At 30.0% G+C, this 21,635-nt stretch overlaps 1 protein-coding gene across 2 annotated transcripts; it reads right to left on the bottom strand.

Annotated features, from left to right (window-relative positions):
- Nucleotides 1–1,035: 1,035 nt before the first annotated feature.
- Nucleotides 1,036–21,013, bottom strand: LOC124531082 (sodium/hydrogen exchanger 9B1-like). Of its 2 annotated transcripts, XM_047105537.1 has the most exons (11): nucleotides 20,800–21,013; nucleotides 12,858–12,921; nucleotides 12,463–12,590; nucleotides 11,053–11,281; nucleotides 10,645–10,814; nucleotides 7,370–7,581; nucleotides 6,006–6,177; nucleotides 5,516–5,670; nucleotides 4,765–4,923; nucleotides 3,822–4,014; nucleotides 1,036–3,524 (listed from the first exon to the last, which is right to left on the bottom strand). In XM_047105537.1, exons 1-11 carry the CDS (start codon nucleotides 20,807–20,809, stop codon nucleotides 3,472–3,474), a joined length of 1,545 nt encoding a protein of 514 aa, XP_046961493.1. In that variant the 5' UTR covers nucleotides 20,810–21,013; the 3' UTR covers nucleotides 1,036–3,471. The 2 variants fall into 2 exon arrangements, with proteins under 2 accessions (XP_046961493.1, XP_046961494.1); XM_047105538.1 differs by lacking the exons at nucleotides 12,858–12,921; nucleotides 20,800–21,013 and adding an exon at nucleotides 12,676–12,820.
- Nucleotides 21,014–21,635: the final 622 nt, after the last annotated feature.

The raw sequence follows: 21,635 nt of genomic DNA, 5'->3' as shown, positions 1-21,635 counted from the left end.
AACCAGTCAAATAGCCTATTGCATTGTGGAATAGAAGGTTGCCGGTGACCGAATATCATGTAATATTTTATTACCTGAACCTACCTAATCCCGTTACAAACTTTTCATCCACGTAATAAAAAAATTTTTTGGTTTTTAGTTGAAGTGTAGTGCAGACAAATAGTTGACGTCCGTTTTGATTTTTTTTTATCAAAGTTTGAAAAAAAAACAAATTTTATTTTTCAATTCTATTTTCGGGTTTAGGTAAAAATTGTAAACATATTTCATATAGAAATTTCGTATAAACGTATCATAGATTCGTGTTTCAAGGTTAACACAACAAACAACAACAACAACAACAGCTTGTAAATTCCCACTGCTGGGCTAAAGGGCTCCTCTCCCTCTTAGAAGAAGGTTTGGAACATATTCCACCACGCTGTTCCAATGCGGGTTGGTGGAATACACATGTGGCAGAATTTCTATGAAATTTGTCACATGTAGGTTTCCTAACGATGTTTTCCTTCACCGCTGAGTACGAGATAAATTATAAAGACAAATTAAGCACATGAATCAGCGGTGCTTGCCTGGGTTTGAACCCGCAATCATCGGTTAAGATGCACAAGTTCTAACCACTGGGCGATCTCGTCTCCGAGGTTAACACAATTTGTATTTAATACGAGTTTTTAGATATAACTTGAAATATTAATGTAGACGACATAAAAATCGTTTTTTACCGTTAGGGCGTTTTCTTGCCTCGGCCGGCAATAATTTGACCAAAAATTGTATGAGACATCTTATCTCAAAATTGTCCACAGAAAAAGGCGAAATTACAATAGCGAGATAATAAATATTCTTTGTTATGTTAGGTTTTTGTGTAATGCCAAATTGACACTAAAATATTTTTTATTTATGAACATTTTTAATATTATTATAATGCCTTTAAAGTTAAAATAAAAACACGTTTATAAACAATGAAGCGTAGTATTTAACTTTTTTTTAAAGAATCGCGGATATAAGAAAGTCTTTGCATATAAGAAATAAAAAAAAAAAAACAAATTAAGAGATGTAATAATTTTAATAAACGTCAACAGTTAATAGATACGAACAACATTTTTAGTCCTATTGTTAAAAATCATAATTCAATTTGGTTCCCTATATTTTATATAAGTAATTAAAGAGTCGTTTTAATTGTGTGGTATGTGATTTTTTATATACTGTCCTTTTAAAGTTTTATAGAATTTGATTACTTTTTTTATAATTTTTATACGTAAATTAGTTGTTTATTGTATTTGAGCAAGAAATATTCCTATGAATCAAGCATATTTCGTAAACAAGATTTTAGTAAAAAGTATAGAATCTATATGGCATCACATTTTATTGATCTAATCATTGTACATCACAGTTCTAGAGTATATACTATAGTACAAATTATTTACATTTTTTAAGATATAATTGTTATTTTTAAAGTTTTAAATTACGTATAATAAAAATATTGTAGCATAACATGATTTTGTCAACAAATAATTTCTTTATGAAATATTACTAACCTAAGTAATAAAATAAGATAGACATATATTTTAAGCAGCTCGGAATGCGAATGCAGGAAATGTTATAATTATTTATAATATATTAATAAAGGTTCCTGACCTTCGTAACAATATAATTGAACAGATGTTCATTTATATTTCGTTTATATTTTAATTTCAATAACATTACATATTTACTACATTACAAACGAAATCAGCTTCCAAATTATATAATACATTAGGTATTTTTAACATAACTTGACGTGTTATCTTTATAAGTTTTTGGTAAAACAATCTCCTTTTATAATACTATTTAATAAGACTAAGGCATAATTTATATAAAGTAATATATCAACAATTTGAATAACTATCTAATTTATGGTCGACTCTTCTCGATGGTAACTTTGTTCGAATTTTAATTTTAATTATATATTATAAATTTTAAATTAACCTTAAAACGACGATTCACATGGAATTGGCAAGTTATTAGCAAATATTTGTCTGTTAAAAGAGTCTCGTATCACGTTTAGGAACCTCTTATCTTCAAATAAAATGCTTAGTATTAAACTATGCAAATACATACTGTGTTAGTTTTATACTTACTTTATTAATATACATAAAATATTTGATTAAAATATAAATACCTTCCTACTTGTTTATTCAATGATATAACTGTTCTCTGTATTCAGGAAGTTTATTTTTGTAGAATATTTTTTTTTGTAACTGTTATCATTATATTACAAAATAACATTTCGTCTTATTTATAGAAGCATACAATTATTGCAAATACAATATTGTCAAAATTAAAACAAGATGTTTCTTAATTTAAGAAATAAAAACTTCGCATACAACTGTCACTTTAATGTATGTATTTTATTATAATAATAATATTAATAAAAAAAACAGAAATATATCTTTACTTTAACTAATATATATATTTTGTTAGCTTTGCTTTTTGGTAATGTTAAATGAAACTTTATTACGACTAGACTAGGCTTGAGTGTACTGAACGGTTATTTCAATATCTTATATAAAATACAACAACTATGTATTTAAAAAAAAATACATACACATATATTTTTTAATTTTATTGTCTTCTACATTTATACCGTTAAATAATTTACATCCGACCAGCGGAAAGTTATGTTATTAAAATGATTTTAAATAAAAGCTGATTTGAAAATGTACTATAATTATTTAATAAATATACTACTTAAGTAAGTAAAAGATTGTTTTGTATTTTTAAGTAAATTTTTCAGAGTCAGGCTGGAGAGATCGGTGCAGTAAATTTAAGAAAAGCAAAAGAAAAAAAGATCCATGTCTTAAACTCAATCCCTTCAGGAATATAAAAACTGATTTCAAAATCTCGTTAGTGTTTTCGTTTAGAAAGTAATTAAGTACTTATAAAACTCATGTAATTCACTAATCCATTTAGGTCTGTGACACGATTTATTGTTTAATTTAATTCTAACGACATTGCTCTTGATTCCTATTCCTATTCTCAAGGACATTATACATAAACAGACCCTCATGAGCAACTGCCTAATTGGATACATAAAATTACACGAAATGAAGATTTTATTATGTAAAATTTCTCAAGATGCTTTTATATTCCAATAGAAATCGTATAGGTACTAGATAGATTTTAGTACGAAGCATAAAACAAAATTGTGTCAAATTAAAATTTTGATATACAAATATACATATATACATAGTTCAACGTGTTCAATAGTTCATTAATAATTTGTATAGAAATTCACTCGTCCACTCCTTTCATGAATCCTGGCGTAGTTAGATAATATATTGCTAGATTTAATAAAACATCAACTAATTCTCATTAGTTATACATTATTAAACCAAAGTCACGCCACGATAAAACGCCACTTCCTTTTCGGAAGATCCAAATTTTCACTTTTCCGTATAAATTTTAAATATTGATATTTATAGACAATTGACTTGAATTTTCTCATAACCTGCTGTTTTCAGGTGACGCGCTGGATTTTCTCGGTGTAAACGTATCTGCAAGAAAAATAGATTATATGATAGTTTAACAGATACGAAATAATAGAATGTCATGAAAAACAAAAAATAACTGAAAAGTTTGGGCTGATATTTTGTATTTGAAATTCGATTACTATTATTTAAATTTAACTACTACTTTTTAAATAAAGAACTGATAAAATTGATTTCACTCATTTTGATGCATGTTACAAAATAATTGTTAATAAAAGTTTATATTCAAACAATGCGATAACTTATTTCGATATTTATCTAATTAGTTGTTTTTGATTATTAATATATATTGTTGCTACTTACTATTCTCACAGTCACTTTGAGTATTATTCAGAAGCATTGGGCCTAGATTGTTTGTGAGGAGGAAACCGATTGGTGTGGTGACGAGTATAGCTTGTACTATCAATCGCATCAGCTCTTCAGCGTATACCAAGTCCGGGCTTTCGGGACCACCAGACATTAATACAGCACTGATCGCTGTCGGACATAACACAGCCTGGAAAATAAATCAAAAATTGAATGAAACATTTTAATTTTAATAATATTAGTAGACAAATTTACGTTCCATAATGATAAAAATTCAATTAATGTTCAATATTTAAATAAGATATAAATTGTTTTTAAATTTCAATACATTTGATTTATATGATCTAAATGCCTCAAACGATCGTACTGAAATTTGGCACACGAATAGTATGAGAAATGGAAACGGCTAAAGAGTTTTATACTCATCGAACTGATGTATGTAATTTTCATTCAAGCAAAGCCGCACGGGCAGCCATGATAAAATGTAATATGACAGGCTGTTTCCAGCGGCTCCTTCGGCGTGTTTTTTTTTTAATTCACCTATATTTTTGTTAAATTTATTTTGATAGCCGAAGCTATGAAATTCATTCATTCGTTCGGATGACCACCGAGATGGCTCATTTGTTAGAATGCATTCATTTTAACCGATGATTACGGGTTCAAACGCAGGCAAGCACCACTGAGTTTTCATCTGCTTAATTTGTGTTAGTAATTCATCTAGTGCTCGGCGTTGAAGGAAATCGTAAGGAAACATGGTAATTTCAACGAAATTCTGACACATGTGTATTCACCAACCCGTATTGGAGCAGCGTGGTGGAATATGCTGCAAAGCCTTCTTAGCCCAGCAGTGGGAAATTTACACGTTGTTGATGATGTTCGAATGACAAGCACACAGACGGATACATACACATTTTATGGCAATGGAATATTTGTAATATACCTCGACAATGGTTTTAGGCGTCCATGCGCAACACACAAAGATCTTCTGTTTCAGAGTGAGATTCCAACATGCTAACGACGCAACCGTCAGTCTAACCGTCAAGCATATAAGCAGGATGCCTAGTCCGATTAGCATTGTGTCGGATATCGAACTGTGTACCTGTAATCAATTTAATTACTCCAGCTTAATATTTGCCGAGAGCACTCAAATAAGGCAGCCTCCATTATTAATTAATTCAATATTAACTCAATTATTATGACAGTATACTGATTATTGAAATATTTATTAGTTTATATAAAAAGACTACAAAGCGTAATTTGCTAAAACTGTACTGGAATTTTAAATGTAATCTTATATTATATGAAGTATTTCAATAAAAAAATAGTAGCGTATACTTTAATATCATTTATTTGGATATACTAAATTTTTTTTTTTTTTTTAATTTATTTGTCCGTGCCTGTATTTATTTTATATATAAATTTTTATTTATCATAGAGGCTTAGTTAAACATCTTATAATTTATTTTAGTTTAAATACCGTGTTTATATCACGAGTACAGATTAGTCTCAGTGGATATAAGCTATTGATCTTAAAATAATTGAAATTGAAAATGTACATTTACGAAGAAGATCATTGTAGAACATTCATCGTTACAAATTTAAAAAAAAGAACTGTTTTTTAAATCCTGTTAAACTAAGAAACAGATGAAACAGAAACGAGCAGATTTGGCTTTAATTCTACTAGTACTAACCACGAAGAATGTTCCGGTGTACGCAAATAGAACAGGCTCGCAAGCTGACCACAGCACGCGGTACACGGTAGCGGCCGGATTCTGGTTCAGTTTCCACCCTTTCTTCGACCAGTGTGTCGCTGCCGTTGCATTACACGCCAACACGGCTACGCCGCCTATGAAAAATAAAAGAATTGCTTTATCGTATCACAATAGGGAATAAAATATATTGAAAGTGATCGACATCTTTTATATCGGATATATTGTAAGTTGTAAGCGTATTTTATCCATTTTATTGAATAGATCGGTAAATAGGAATGAATTCAACAAAGCGCAAAATACTTTCAAAAGAAAGGTTATCTGTATTATTGAGCTTTATCTTAAGTCATCTGGTCACGTTAAATTTGGTATTTATAATTGTTCTTGTAAGATTTAAGATGATTTAGATGTACGATTTTTTTTATTTTCAAAATTATAAGTAAAAATGTGTTAATAGAAATGTTCAGCTTACCAGTGCCACCCCATCCAATAGAAGCGGTGAAAACGTTGCCAAAAAGTCCTCCGGCGAGAACGAATAAAACCCTCAGCTCAGTGACATAGGTATCCTTTGAATTTGGCACGTACTTCGCTAGGCTCCCAAACGCGACGCCTAAGGCTACCCCTACAGGTAGTGCTAATATCGCCTAAAACGGTTTTTCGGTTTACAAATATAAGTAAATATAGTATTAATTAATTTATAACTTATTTTTAATAATTATTACCTACAGTAAATACATATTTTATGTATTTGTGAGCTGAGATGGCCCAGAGGTTAGAACGCGTGCATCTTAACCGATGATAGCGGGTTCAAACCCAGGCAAGCACCGCTATGTATATGTGCTTAATTAGTGTTTATAATTCATCTCGTGCTTGGTGGTGAAGGAAAACATCGTGAGGAAACCTGCATGTGGCTAATTTCATCGAAATTCTGCCACATGTGTATTCCACCAACCCGCATTCTCCAAAGCGTGGTGGAATATGTTCAAAGCCCTCTCCTTAGTGGAAGAGGAGGCCTTATCCAAGCAGTGGGAAGTTTACAGGCTTTTACTTTACTTTACTTTACTTTTATATTAAGGAACAATTACAGTAACGTAGATTAAAAAAAGTAAAAGTTTTCAAATGTACCCTATATTAAGTAAAATTATATGTGGCCTAACAAGCTCTCTTATAGGTCTATTCGCTCAAGAAGGTGCGTTAAATTGTCGGCTTTTTAATAAAATAAACTCAACAAATAAAACCTAATTTGTATTTTTTTCGTGACTCTGCTCTTAGTCTTTCACGCACAATAAGACATCTCACATCTTGTAAGCATGAGCGTCACTCACTCATACTAATGTACACCAATAATACTATAACGTGGGGCGGCGCGCCTTCGTGAGTGAAGTCATACCTTAACGCTTTAGTTTATCCGTTAAAATAAAATAGCTTATGGTTCCTTAGTTGCTATAGCAACTTAGGACAATTTTAAAAATATTTCGAATGATATACACACAATAATCTTTTATGTTTAAGACGAAAGTATTTTTAATAGCATTCTCATATTGTCTTTAGATGTGGTAATGTCTCTAAAAATCTGATTTAGATTAAAAAACTGGTAACACCAGAAATCTTTTAATTAATACTATAGCATTGGTACCATTTTAGTGCTATATTATATGAAACTAAAAGTCTCATTAATTCCAGAATAAATTAATTACTACTTTTTTTGTATTATTGTATTAAAAATGTAATATTATTAAAATCGAATAAATGTTTTTCATGTTAGTTTAAGGGCTATATACAAATAAAATAAATATATAAATCATAAATGATATATTTTATGTTTTTGTTACTTACTTTTGCTAAGCGATAGCCTTCGTGAGTTTCATAAAACATATAGGTAAAAATCAATCCAAACGTGCCAACGCTCAAGGCTGTGTCTATGCCGCCTGCCGTGCATATGAGCTGAGGCCAGTTCACTTTTCCACCTGCATTCTTTCCGTGTTTCAACACTGAAGGCATCACCACAGGACATGATACAGAAGCGTAAATAGAACCCAAAAGAAATCCTGAAAAAAAAATCCTGGTAAAATTGTATGCTCTTGCAAAAAAATGTCAGGTTTTAATATTCAAAAGGTAAACGCTCAAGCTTGTAGCTATCATGAATATATGTACTATATGTGTATAATATCTGCGCGTATGAATGTAACGTTTAAACGGATCCTTTTTTTGTTCTTCGACGAGCATTCAATGTGCAAACATTAAATGTTAGCAAGGTAAATTACATTTTTTTTAATTTTATATTTAAAAAGGTATAATTTCCGTCAAGTTAAATATATTTATTAATTTTCTCTCTCTCACATGTGTTATACCTATTTTTAATTCAAGAGTCGTGCTTGATGTAAGGGAACATGGAGCTTTCCGCATACCGATAACGTGGAATAGAAAGTATATAAAGGTACACCATGTATTGAAAATCCATTCAAATCTTTTACAAAGCCATTTCTATAGAAGAATTTATTGATTTGGTTCTACCTTACATTGCGGCTGTTCTGTTTTGCATCGTGATCAATATAGGGGCTACGAATTACAACTTCATTCATTACAACTTATATATTATATATTAATAGGGTGAGCTAATTTTGTCCCAGTGATTGTAGGACGATATCTGCACATAGAAAATTGCTTATGGTCTCATTTTGAATAGCTCTAGACATAGATGTACGAAAAATAAAGAGGATTCTTAATTGAAATTTACTAAATTACAATTATTTTTAGATTTAACAAAGAATTATTATTAGAAATCAGAAAAAAAATTGTCATCGACAATTCAATTATTTTACGTTTATAATAATCGATGTCGTGATAAAAAGTGGAATTTAAAAGTATATATACTTAATTAATAGTTATTTAATTACTAAATGTGCTGTGTGATTTTAATGTACGAACCCTTTTATACAACAACATTTAAAATTGAAATTTGCTTTATTCTAGTAGGCTTTATTTACTTGAATGAGGTATATTTTGATTTTGATGCTTTATAGGCTCGTAAAGCACTATTGAATCGACAAGTTGCAGTATTTAGTTAAATGCAAAGCTTAATGTAAGCCAATGATTAAATAGGTTAACTAATATAGTCCCCAAAAACGTAATTAACAAATGGTAATAAATTATTTTCATTTAAATTTTACAGTTGGTGAAAATCGCTCAGCGACGCGTCGACATCATAGACGGCACTACATTTTTGAACAATCTATTTTATACTCTTTCCGTCTTATATTAAATATATTATTTCAAGCAGATATTTTCTTAATAAGCATTTGCCTTAGCGCTTTTTAATACCATACTATGAAGACAATGTGTTATTGTCATATTAAACAAGTTAATTACCTACTTTGATAATTTTCACACGTGTTCTTACTTCTTGCTTCTATAGGTGTCTTAATTAAGATCATTAAAATCTCTTATTATAAAAAATCAATAAACTTTTTAATGCATAATATTACAATTTAGTTTCACATGTATACATTTCAATAGAAATTTCCTGTTTATAATATAACACACGCATTAATACTATCAAGGAAAATAAACATAAATTGACAAAGTTTTTTAGTATTTGCAATAGAATTATTTAAAGGAAGGCCTTAATTACATACAAATAAAAATAGTTACTTTAGAAATCATGACCGCGTCGAATGGTGGCAAGACTATTTATTAGTTTTAATGATAAGAATTATCACGTAGAGAAAAACCTTATTCAATATTTGCATTTACTAATCCCTAAACATTTACTTCGAAATCTAAATAAAAAAAAATTTAATACATTTTTAATAGTGTTTGGTATTTATTTACGAATGTAATAATACATGTTCGTACTTAGTCCTCATAAAAGTCTAATAAGACATAAATGTACGCGGAACAAGTGTCGAGGAGAGGACTGTAAACAATAGTGAAATTAATACTGGTTGGCGACATTTGGTACATTAGACAAGTTATGAGCGCGAACGGGTTCCGAGTTACAGAATGCAGAATAATTTAAACGTTGTTAACATAATCATAATGTATATGACGACCTTACCGCTAAAGCTATTTTGAAAATATATATACTGACAGATTGAGATTTTCACCCTCTATTCAATTTTGTTATTAAGAAAATTTGTTTATATATTAATTTTTTGTGTACTTTTAAGTAAAATTGAAAAGTTAGTGTTTACGTTTGAAATATATCACAGTAGAAGACACGGAAACCGCAAAATACGAACAGCAATAATAAGAGCGAAGCATTTACTCTATCATTTAATAAATACGATATTTATTTATAAATATTAAGTTTCAATAGTTTAACGATGATTGCTGTAGAGTATTCGAGCTTAAGCTGACGTCTTCTAGAATGGGGATTATTTTCCCTATTATATTATATTTATACAGAAGATTACCCCTTAACTGGGGGAAGTTAGAGTTATTAGTTATTCCTAGAAAATACATAACTGCTAGTATTACTTTGAAATACCTGTGGTATTTTGTATAATTTCATTAAGTTAAGTGGCTTAGTTACTAAGGAGTTTGCGCGGGTGCCCTAGGATAGTTGATAAATTATGTCACTTGACAGATGGTGATTACTGAGTATTGTGTCAATGCGTGTAGACAATACGTTTTTTTTTAATTTCATTTCACTCTTGTGAAAATGCCAATTTAAGGTAAACGTTATCATCATAGTGTAATATAGGTACTTGTTATATATGTATAAAAATGAAATATTATGTCGTTTTACAAGTCATGAAAATTTAAGTCGATTGAAATTAGAAAGGAGATTTAAATGCGTCGAATTACAATAGTCATGTTTTTGATTCTATGTTTTTTATTTCAACGAATATCTTATTTATTGTTAGTAATATCGTATTTAATTATAAAATAACCCAAAACTGGTAAAAAAAGTTTTGCATGGTAATACCATCCACCCACTAACCCCATTGGAGTAGTTTTTATTTGCTTGATTTATATAAGTTCACTCTAAAGTTAAAAAAAAACTCTCTTAATTGGCATCTATGACATGGATAAAGTATTTAAAATACCTACTTTTTTGAACTCATACCTACAACGTTATTAATTACAGTGTATAATTATGTACTTACCCCAAATCCACGGTAAATCAAGAAGGAAATGTGTGCACACTGCTACCAGCACAACTTCTGTGCTCCAAGGTAAAGTCCCCAAGGCTAGTATTTGTTTCCAATTTTGTTTCATGAAACTGACATCCCAAGCCAGAGAACCTTTGCCCAGAATTATAACTGGATATATTCTCCTAAGACAAACAATGATTCTGTTATTAAAAAGGTCAAATTTACTTGACACTGAATATTGATTAAATCTTAATTATGTCATTGTTGTATAGCAAGTTTATTTCAAAAACATAATAGAAATAAATGAGTTCACGATACGTGATCGCTTGCGATGTTGTTTTTTATTCGCCTTTGACACAAACAAAATAAATGAAAAATATTTTATAGAATTTTGACAGTTTGATTACTTGAGGAGCTTACCTTAAGAACATATCAATATGAGGGAACGCTCGCATATCAATAAATCCAAGGTGTCGGGCGATGATGCCCGTGAGTAAGGCAGCGAGTGGTGGCGGCAGTGTGGTCATCTCTTGTAGGATGAGACCGCTCACCCAAGCGATTACCGCCACGATTGCCAGCCGAAACCATTGTCCTTTCACTCCCCAGCCGTCACCCCACGTGTACCACAGATAACCCCATGTTAACGCTCCTAAAATAGATGTAACACTTAACGAAATTGTATGGTTGTGATTTCGTCTGAAATTGATATTGTTGCTCATACTAGCAACAATATCCATTTACATTGGATATCATATTAATCGGGCGTCCATTATACATAGCATTAAATTAGTTTCGAGTTGTTATTATAATCATTTGTAGGTACAAGATACCTATCTTGCGCCTAGGTGATTAATGATGAACCCAAAACCGCTTTTTTTTTTAAATACAACTAACTTTTTGGGTGGTAGGGCTTTGTGATGTCTGTCTGGGTAGAGGTGTCCTTTATCATATATTCTAACGCAAAACAGTAAAACTTAGTTTTGCTAAGATCCGGTCGAAAGGGTGAGTGAGTCAGGATAATTACTGGCACTAAAGACATAACATGTTCTTAAGGTTGTCGGCGTATTGGAATGATTTATGTTACTTCAGGCGATTTGGTGATGACGATGGTGATTATCGATGTGTCAGAATTTTTTCCAATGTTAAATAATGTATACTAATATTATGAAGGTGAAAGTAATTTTGTCTGTCTGTCTGTTGCTTTTTCACTACAAATACAATGAATCGAATTTGATGAAATTTGGTATGAAGCAAAATTGAACTTGAAGAAAGAAAAAAAGCTTGTTTTGCCTAAAACATGACAACCAACCACCAACACGCAAGCGAAGCCGCGGGAAATAAATAGTGTTAAATAAAAAAAATGAAATTGGAGAACAGCAAATGTTTTTCCAGTCAAATGTTTCCGATATGTTCAAAAAAATATATTTACAATAAATTACTAAAAAGGTAACATTGTGAACAATGTTCATTTCATGTTTCATTTGACATTCATCGATTTGATGATTTTTGTTTAAAAATTTTCCTGAATACATTTCGTTTGACGTTACTTATAAATCATGTATTTGTATTTTAAAAACTGATTTGTTGCTTCAAATATTATTCGTTTATACTTAATACTATGCAAATTTATACGAAACCATCTTATTGAAATGGCTTCTAATTACAAAATCCGAATATTTAAATAAAGGGTGAAACAGTTATTTAGGGCTCGTGTTTTTATAAAACAGGAGCGAAACGCTTTCATTATAATATTTTAATAAGCTCTTTATAAAATATGAATAATTATATAATAAATATAAGTATTGGTAAATAAATATGCACTTTACTCACCTAATATAGTTAATGTAATGTAATGAACGATTGTCGGGGTTTTTGATGAGATCCATGATTTCTTCTTAGCGAATTCATCTTCTTTGGTAAGTTTATCGATATTGATTACAGGCGTAGATTGTGCCGATCTGTAATTTTAATCATTATCGATTAGAAATTAATAATAATATTTTTCTTTCCATATATCCAGATTCGCGCATAAAAAAATCTCACAAACTCATTATAGTGTCACCCTCGCCTCCTACACACGCGGTTCTGACTAGCAAACTGTCGTCTTCGTTCATGAGAATTTGATTTATTATTGTAAAACAAACTCGTGTAATTACTGCTCTTATAAAGATATGAAGAGCAATGATATTCTAATTTTACTCGTTTAAATAGAGACGCTCACTTACATTTTCTCTTCCTCCTGGTGTACGAGATAGACACCTTTATCGATAACTGTCACGGTCTGCTTATCTGAAATAAATCAGGTCGGATATAACAGAAAGGCTTTGTAAATAATATTCAGCGCACATTTAGATGCGCGCTTTAATTGATAACAATTCAGAGGGCATCATTCACGGCCACGACGCGACTCGACAACGTAACATCGAGCAGGTTTATATTCAGTATATTCATTTTGCATTCAATAAGCGGCATTGGTCATTATTTATCATCAAATGTATTTAGTTTCGCGTTGATCATTCATTTCGAATCTAAAAAAAGATCGTCTTTTAACGAATTGTAGATTGGTATCACTTTTGCATCTATTTTTATCCAACCTTTTGTTATTAGTTACTGATGTCGAATATTGGTTTTACAGTACGAATATTCAGTCGAATATACATAAAAAAATTAACGTTTCGTTAGTTTGGTAGCAATGAAATAGTTAATTAACAATTTCGAAAACATAAAAAGAATGATTAAATTTGAATAAAGGAATAATAATACGTTTGAATGTGCTTAAAAGTGCAAAATAATAATCTTTAGATATAAATTTATTCGCCATAAAAAAGCGAGGGGTGCCTTTTACTGTACTCATCTACATTTTCATGACTCGTTCGGAATGAAAAGCAAATGATAAAAAATTTAAGACAACTGTTATCAGTGTTTGTTAGCACTTTCTTCGATTTTTAACTTTTTAGCCTTTTATTGCGTCATTTAATTTGCGGTAGTACAAGCGCTGTTATTGCTGATAAGAAATATGTGGAGAGAATGATCGAATATTTGACATTCATCCGTAAAATAGGTAATCTTGTGTGAAGGGATAATTTTGCGTTGTTTTCAGCCCACCTAGCCATCAAGCTAGACATTGATGTATAATATTATTAGGTAGATATAATTAATCTTAAAATAAATATCTAATGTAAAGAGTAAAGGTTCTACATTGGATTTTCGTAACACGTCATAAGCGTTGAGTGAAATTGTACATAAATAAAAAAAGAGAAAAATCAGCAATTTAGACGAATATCTGAATGAATACGAATGTTAAATAAATTTTTCTAATTCGAGGACAAAGTGAAAATAAATATTCATCGTTTTTTTTTATTTTTTCGATGCAATAATTTCGATAAAAACTGATTTGAATCGTTTTATTTCATTTATTAAATCTCATTGCACGATTGTACTTGTTCCTTGGCGTCACGTTTAATAAAGTACAGATATCTGATAAATTAATTATTTTTTGTGTTCGTCATAAAATAAAATAACACAATATACGTAGTTATTAAGATTGCATGTTATCGTTCAACGTTCGATTTCATACGTAACAGATAATGTGTGATGTAAAATCGACTAAGTGAGTCCTACAATTGCGGATAGGAAGTTTGTATTTTGCTTTTTTTGTTTCATTTTAATCTTCTACACGTTCTGTTCGCCTTTTATTTTATAACCTGAGAGAAAATAACTACAATATTGTGGGCGACAACAATGATTCGATTTGATTGCGATTGTGTAACGATTTGTTAGTAGAATTATCCCCACAGGACCCGTTTTTAATTAGCATGTAATTATAATACAACTTTATTTTGTGAATAATGCGCCTACACTTCATCAACATACTATTATACAGTTGCTGTAATATAAATTCAATTAGACTTTACCATTTAATGGCCTTACGTATAATTCTCACTGTAAAAGATTTTCGTATCGCTTTTGTTTGATTATATATACGCTCGTATTGCAATATCGATCAGAGGACAGTCACTATTATAACAGTTACGATACGATCCCAATTTAAGTCCCATCCGAGATCGATCGTTTCTCCCAAAAATAAACCTTTGAATCGTAGCTGGGATACAATTCTACGAATTTATAAGGGTTGAGATTAATTTCCGATTTAATTACGATCCAGATCCGATCGATCGCAATTAGACCTTTTTCTCAATAAAAAGCGAACGGTATTTTTTTTAATTTTATTTGATATAGTTGCGAAGTCAATTTGTTAGTAGAATTACACCGAGGATCAAAATATCCATTTCTAGTTCAATTATTAACATTATTACTAGACGATGATATTATAATATGAGCATCATTTCACTGTACACTGCAAACGGACAATAATCTAACTGAGCTTAATAGTTATATTATAAACAACAGCTACTTTGTACGATTTCCGAAATACAATTTTAATAAGCAATAATATTAAAGCTTAAATAATTCGTTTGTATGTAATTCCATTTAAAAGTAATATGCACATATCAATTTCATTATTAATTTGTTTAAATTCTAAATGAACTCTCACGATGTAGTGTACTATATATATGTTGTATTTACTTTATATGTTATTTTCCTGAAACATATAGCCGTTTAATCTCATAGGTGATAAGCAGACAGGAGATATAATAACGTACCTACATGTCTGCGTAATTTTACGCGAAGTTTCTACTTTCTTACTATCATTGGCTGTTGGGATGTCTTTCTCACACGAACGTAGATAATCAAATATTAGGTTTTTAGGTGCTCTATGAGACACAAGAGTATAATATTACTGATCGCTCTATACCCAGGCAATCTAGAATTTCTTTGACAGATGAACTCAACAACTTTTTACTGGTCTAGCTTACAGTCGGAGAGTCATTCTCTGTTAACAAATGCAGATTATATAACCAGAAATAAGGAACCTTGTGTATAAAACCTTGAAGAATAGAAAGATTAATATTATTTTATATATAATTGCGAGGCCATTCATAACAAGAATAATCAATTCAGTTCAAGTATGACCCTTAACTAAGCACTCGTGGTGTTAGTTGCATTAATTAAGAATACGAATATACAATAGCGTATAAAAGTCAAATATTTACTTCCTCCTATTCAAGAGATTAAGGTAAACTTTCCGAGTTAAATTCGGCTAGTATCATGTGCTTTGTGCATACAGTGTACGTAAAACAACGTCATTGACTTTCAGTTTCCAAATATTGATAAAAGAAAGCCTTGTTAATACTGACTTATGCTTATTTTTCTACATGTCAGATGATTTCCGTTTTATTTATTTTTTTTTATTTGAAGATTCGATAAGCTTATTATTATTTTATTTTTTTATTTTATTTGAATATATTCGCAACTGCTTTTATGTTTTTATTACATAATATACAGCTCATTACCTAATCAATTTTCATATTTTCTTATATCATTACCATTTATAACTCAACAAGGGATATTTAATAGGTTTAGTTACAAATACAAGTGTAGGTAATAAGCGTTTGCTTCAGTGTAGATAATTGAAGCCTTCATTAAAACAATATTTATAATATAAATAGGGAGTAAAAGTTGTAAGTTGTAGTAATTTATATAAATGAAGTTTCAAATCATCTACAACAGTTAGCTTACTTAATTTTGTCAAGTCATTTCTTATTTCATCTCTTACATTCTCATCGTTTTTGTTATTATTTAAAACAAATAAACAATGGAAGACAGGAGTAAGCATAAAGCCGACCGTCGCAAGACGCAAGATAATTATTATTAGTAATGAGAAATTTTGGGATTGTTTTTGAGTGACGAGTAAAAAATATTATCACAATCATATTCTAAATGCGACAGTAGCTCGTTCATTTGTTTGTTTTTAAACTTAACGTCTTCATCACTCAATCGAAAATGATAAAAAAAATTTATCTACGGATATTGAAAAAGACAGAGAACTAAACGCTTACCTCATCATATGCGAGAAAAGTCGCCGTTGGTTACTGTTTAATAGCTAACAAGATATTGTAACTATCTATGTTATTTTTCAAATCAATGCCATACTATTGGGTTAAGTGGTATATATATTACTGACTATTTAAATTCTATATTTATGTTTGTATTCAATATAACTCGGTAAAGAAATTAGTAATTCATATGTAATTGCTTAAATGCCTATTAAGCCTATGGATGAAATTACTTTAGTATTATTTAGTTATACATATTTAATTCGATGGAGTGGAGATTTTAATTCGTTTCGTTATTTCCGATCCCGTATCGGAAGATATCTTTCAAAAGACAATACTTCGGAGTAAAATTGTCATTCAGAATCACTCATTTTTTGCACTGAATGCAAAATATTTGGTTGTTGCTATGATTATGCTAAAGACATTGTGCTTATATATAAATTACATATGTAAGAGCAAATGTAACTGAAGCAGTTCGCATATTGACCGAACTGAGCGTACCGCAGCAAAATGGGTCAAAGAACACATAACTCGGGAATAAGCTGGATCGAGTTTTTGGTCCAAAGATTTGCTTTGCGGACTATGTAACTAATGCCTTTAGTATTTATTTACATTTCAGAAACATAAAAAGTTGAAACAATTCGATAGATTTAATTTGTCAATAGTGGTTATAAGCCCGGTGCATAAGACTACATAAATTTTATAAAATTAAAGTGCCTTGAACAACGTTAGCTCGGTCCGATGGTGTTAGTGCAGTGTATTCGCAACATTATAGCTGAAATAGAGAAATTAAAAGTGTAATTGATATAAGAAGAAAACTCGTGCATTCGACGTCAGAGGTACGCGCATTCAGCACAATAAGTTCGTAACCGCATGTGTTGGTGTGTCGAAGCGTCGGTCAAAATAATAAAAAACATATAAGCGTATTCAAAACTCGAATGTGCATGAAATGGATAAAACACGTCGCGAAAGTTTAAACAACATCATAAATTTATTGAATAAATTAAGCGATTTACCTAAATCGACAAAAGAAATCGGACTTTCGTAAATTTTTATCAGGTCCGGATGTTTTGTTATACGAAACGGTATAAGTTAGTGTAATGTCTTCAATAATGAATTAGCAACAAGGCTATTTGACAGTTGTTTGTAATTTCGTACACATTTCTTCCCCATCTACACATTCATCCGGTCATCCATTCACCTAGCCACCCTTCTAATTATACCTCATTCCACGTATACCCATCCCTTCGTCGAGTCATCCGTCTATTCACACATTATACGACCTAACAAATATAGCTGTGTCTTATTGTAAGAGAGATGATATCAACACGGCCAAGACATGTCATGACATAATACAATTTATTGACACGAAAAAATTGTTACGTAAATATAGGAATACATTTTTGCATCGGCACATTTATAGTCATTATGTGATGCGCGATCTTACAAACACACAGTTTTTATAAAAAGTAGTTGTTTGCGTTCTTCTTTATTATTTACCACGCTATATTTATATAGTTAGTTTATTTTTTATTATAAAATAATAAGTATGGATAAGTAATATTTTGGAAAAGTTGTGAAATGTAACTTAACGATTATGTATGTTTTATTTTTTGTTGAAAATTATTAAAACATTTTTGTTAGATAGAAATACTTAATGTATAGTTTTTGTATGTTTTGTGTGTATATCTAATCGAATTCATTTTGGCTCGCTAGGCGTGTTTGAAAAAGTATGATTCCTTACCCTAACATTAAAAAAAATTACCAAATACTTAAGTTGTCTGCTTGGCGTGTCGGACGAAACAACAATAATGTTCCTGACATAGTAGATAGGAGAAGAAAATAAAGTCTTTATATAAACTACGCGACTCATTCGTTAATGGTTGTTTTACAATTCAAGTAATCCTAGAAACAAACATATTTCTATGTTTTATTAAAATTAGCTTCGTTCTAGTTATTTGTGAAAATAATGAAGAAACTATTTTCACTAAATGACCCGTGTAAATGAGCTGACGTATTCACAGGTATCATTTAATCATAGACATTATAACAAAAGAAGCCGAGGCCGTCTCGTCGTGTATAACAAATAGATTAGGGAATATTAAGTGACGCAATTTGAATACATATAGGCTTAGTCTGATTCTAAAACAAAAATATTTTAGAAATAAACTTGTCAATGTACTCTAAATAAAAGTTGTAGGTATTCGATGTTTTTTTATCTTTAACGATTACTCGACAACGGCTACGCTGATTTCGATTGGAATTTTAAATATTGTACAGATGAACCTGTATATAATATTTTTATTATGATACTGTATCTCCACATTTTTTTTATTTCCTCATTTATTTTGCCAACTGACTTTGATGTTTACATTATTATTATAAGTTTGTCAATAAGTTACAGAAATAATTTCTTTCATTTATAAGTTAAATAACTTCATTATGTCTGTTTAATAAAATCTTATCATTTTTATATAACAGTTTGTTACAAAATACTCCTGGTAGGTTATATTTATTGTAAGGAATACACATTGCAAGATAATATCTGAAATCTAGCAGCACCTAACCTGTCATGTCTTGTGGGATAGTCGCTTCATCTCTTTGAATTACTCTCTTAGAGTCGGCAAGCGTGTGGAACCGATATATGTAAACCCATTTAGGTTGACCTTAAGGCTAAAGTATGCTATTCATTGCTTACAATGTAGAAAATAGTTACATTTTTCAAAATATAGCACTTATAAAACATTTAAAAAGTAGCATTATATCTGATACAATATATTTCATTTTTATCGTTTTTTTTTTTATAATGAATATGAGACAACATCACATACATTACTCTGCTCCCAATGTAAATAGCTAAAGCACTTGTGTTATGGAAAATCAGGAGTAACGACGGTACCACAAACACCCAGACCCAAGACAACATAGGGCGGGAATCGAACCCGGACCTCGGAGTGACGTACCCATGAAAACCGGTGTACACACCACTCGACGGAGGTCGTAAAATACTATATTGTATACTATAAATATAGTTAAATATTAAAAAAAATCGTACGATAATATTAGTTTCAATTTAAACCCTTTCATATAGTCAGTTTAGATTATATAGATAGTATCGCTATTATGAATTTATTCAAAATTATAATTGTATTAAGGTTAACATGAAGGCCAGTATTGTAAGAAATGATGGGTTTAGATAAGCAATGGAAGATATTATTGTAATACATTTTACGTTAAAATATCAGTAAGTCGTGACACGAGATTCGTTTGTCCATATTTTGCAATGTAACTAACTATAATGTACTCAAATTTATTATAATCTTGTTAAAAATCATTATTAATACATAAACTATAGATAGCTTACGTATATCAGTCATTTTTTATGTTTTTATTAAATATAACATTTAAGATAAGAATAATATATGATGTGATATTCGTTTTAGTGCTTAATCCTAACTCGAAAGTCAGGTCTAGTCGCAAAGATACAAAGTACTTGTATTTATAGATTTTTTTTTATGATTTGTTATGTCGAAGTCGTTGTTTATTTACGTAGGTACTAAAAATACAACCAACGATTGCTATTTTTAATTGAGACAATGGAGTCTAAGTAGGCTGAGAAACGTCTTCAATTTATTAATATGCCACGCTAAGATTGACTCTTATATTTTTAGATGAAGAACTTAACAAAACATACTGTCGGAGTTACCAAAATTTTTCCTAACATTAGGTTTTATTGCCTCGAATATTGTATGAAAATATATTATGTATTCCCTTTTTTTGCGTTAAAATATTTTTACATAAAAAGGATAAGCCGTTGAATATTTTAAATAAAAAAATATGTTAAATATTAAAATTAATAAATGATAGTTTATTACATGGTCAAAGGGTTGCAACAGGTCATGGAAACTAGTAGAGACTGTTAACGGTTTAAGTCTATCGGTATGTTAACTTAAATAGTAATTCTCCTTTAATGAAATTTAATGTATATATATCTAGGAAAAAGTCATTAACTATTTGAATTTAATTGATAAATAAAATAATTTTAATAAATAAATAATTTTATAAATGCCATAAATTATTATTTTAACTATATAATGATAACTGCGTCAATACTATTTACCATAGAAATATTTGAGCAAAATTTTAAAATTATTTATTTTTATTTTATCCTTAAAAAAATAATATTAAAAGTTTAAAATTAAATACTCACTTTCTTGCATCGCCTTATGCTAAATCCTTAGGAAACAGCTTTCAAAAATTTCCACTGAATTAAATAATTAATTTTTAAGTGGTAAATTATTTGAGCGACACAAAAAGTTGACCACAGGAAATGAGAAAAATCATTTAAATGACCACCGGCCACTCGTGCGCAGGGTAGATGATGCCGCGCAGCGTACTGTCAACCGTGGACACGTCATGAGCCGAATCAATAAATAATTGTCGTTTGCCGCTAAGGTTCTTAGCTGCCTTGAAGAAAGACTTTGTAGTTGACGCTTGAATACACCAGTTTTTGCATACTATCATTGTGCCTCTCAGAGCTACTACGTCTCTTAATGTGCTCGTTTAATTCGATAATTATATTGCAAAAATTCAATATTTTTAATAATTTTATACTATAATTATTATAATAATTAATTTGATAGAATATGGTGTTTAATTAAATCATTGTATTTAAATAAAAACAATATTTTAATACTTGTTTTGTGTTGTTTTGTGTCTAATACTTTAAAACGAAAGTGAACAATATTTTTTTGTATTTTTTAATATATTTCGCACATAAATGATTCTTACTAATATCAAAATACTATAATATCGAAGTCATTTTTACAATATTAAATTGATAAAAAAAAATGATAAATATACTATGCATGTAGTCCAGAAAAGACATAAAACATCTTAGTTTCCAAGGTTGGTGGTGCATTGACGCTATAAAAAATGGTTAGTAATTTTTTCAGCGCCAATCTCTATATGATGGTGACTTTTTACCGTAACGTGTCCCATTTGCCTGACTTTTTATGATATGGGTAAGGCGACCTATATCATAAA

Source organism: Vanessa cardui, chromosome 7, assembly GCF_905220365.1.
Source record: "Vanessa cardui chromosome 7, ilVanCard2.1, whole genome shotgun sequence".
NCBI lineage: Eukaryota > Metazoa > Arthropoda > Insecta > Lepidoptera > Nymphalidae > Vanessa > Vanessa cardui.
This window is presented reverse-complemented; position numbering and strand designations above follow the sequence as displayed.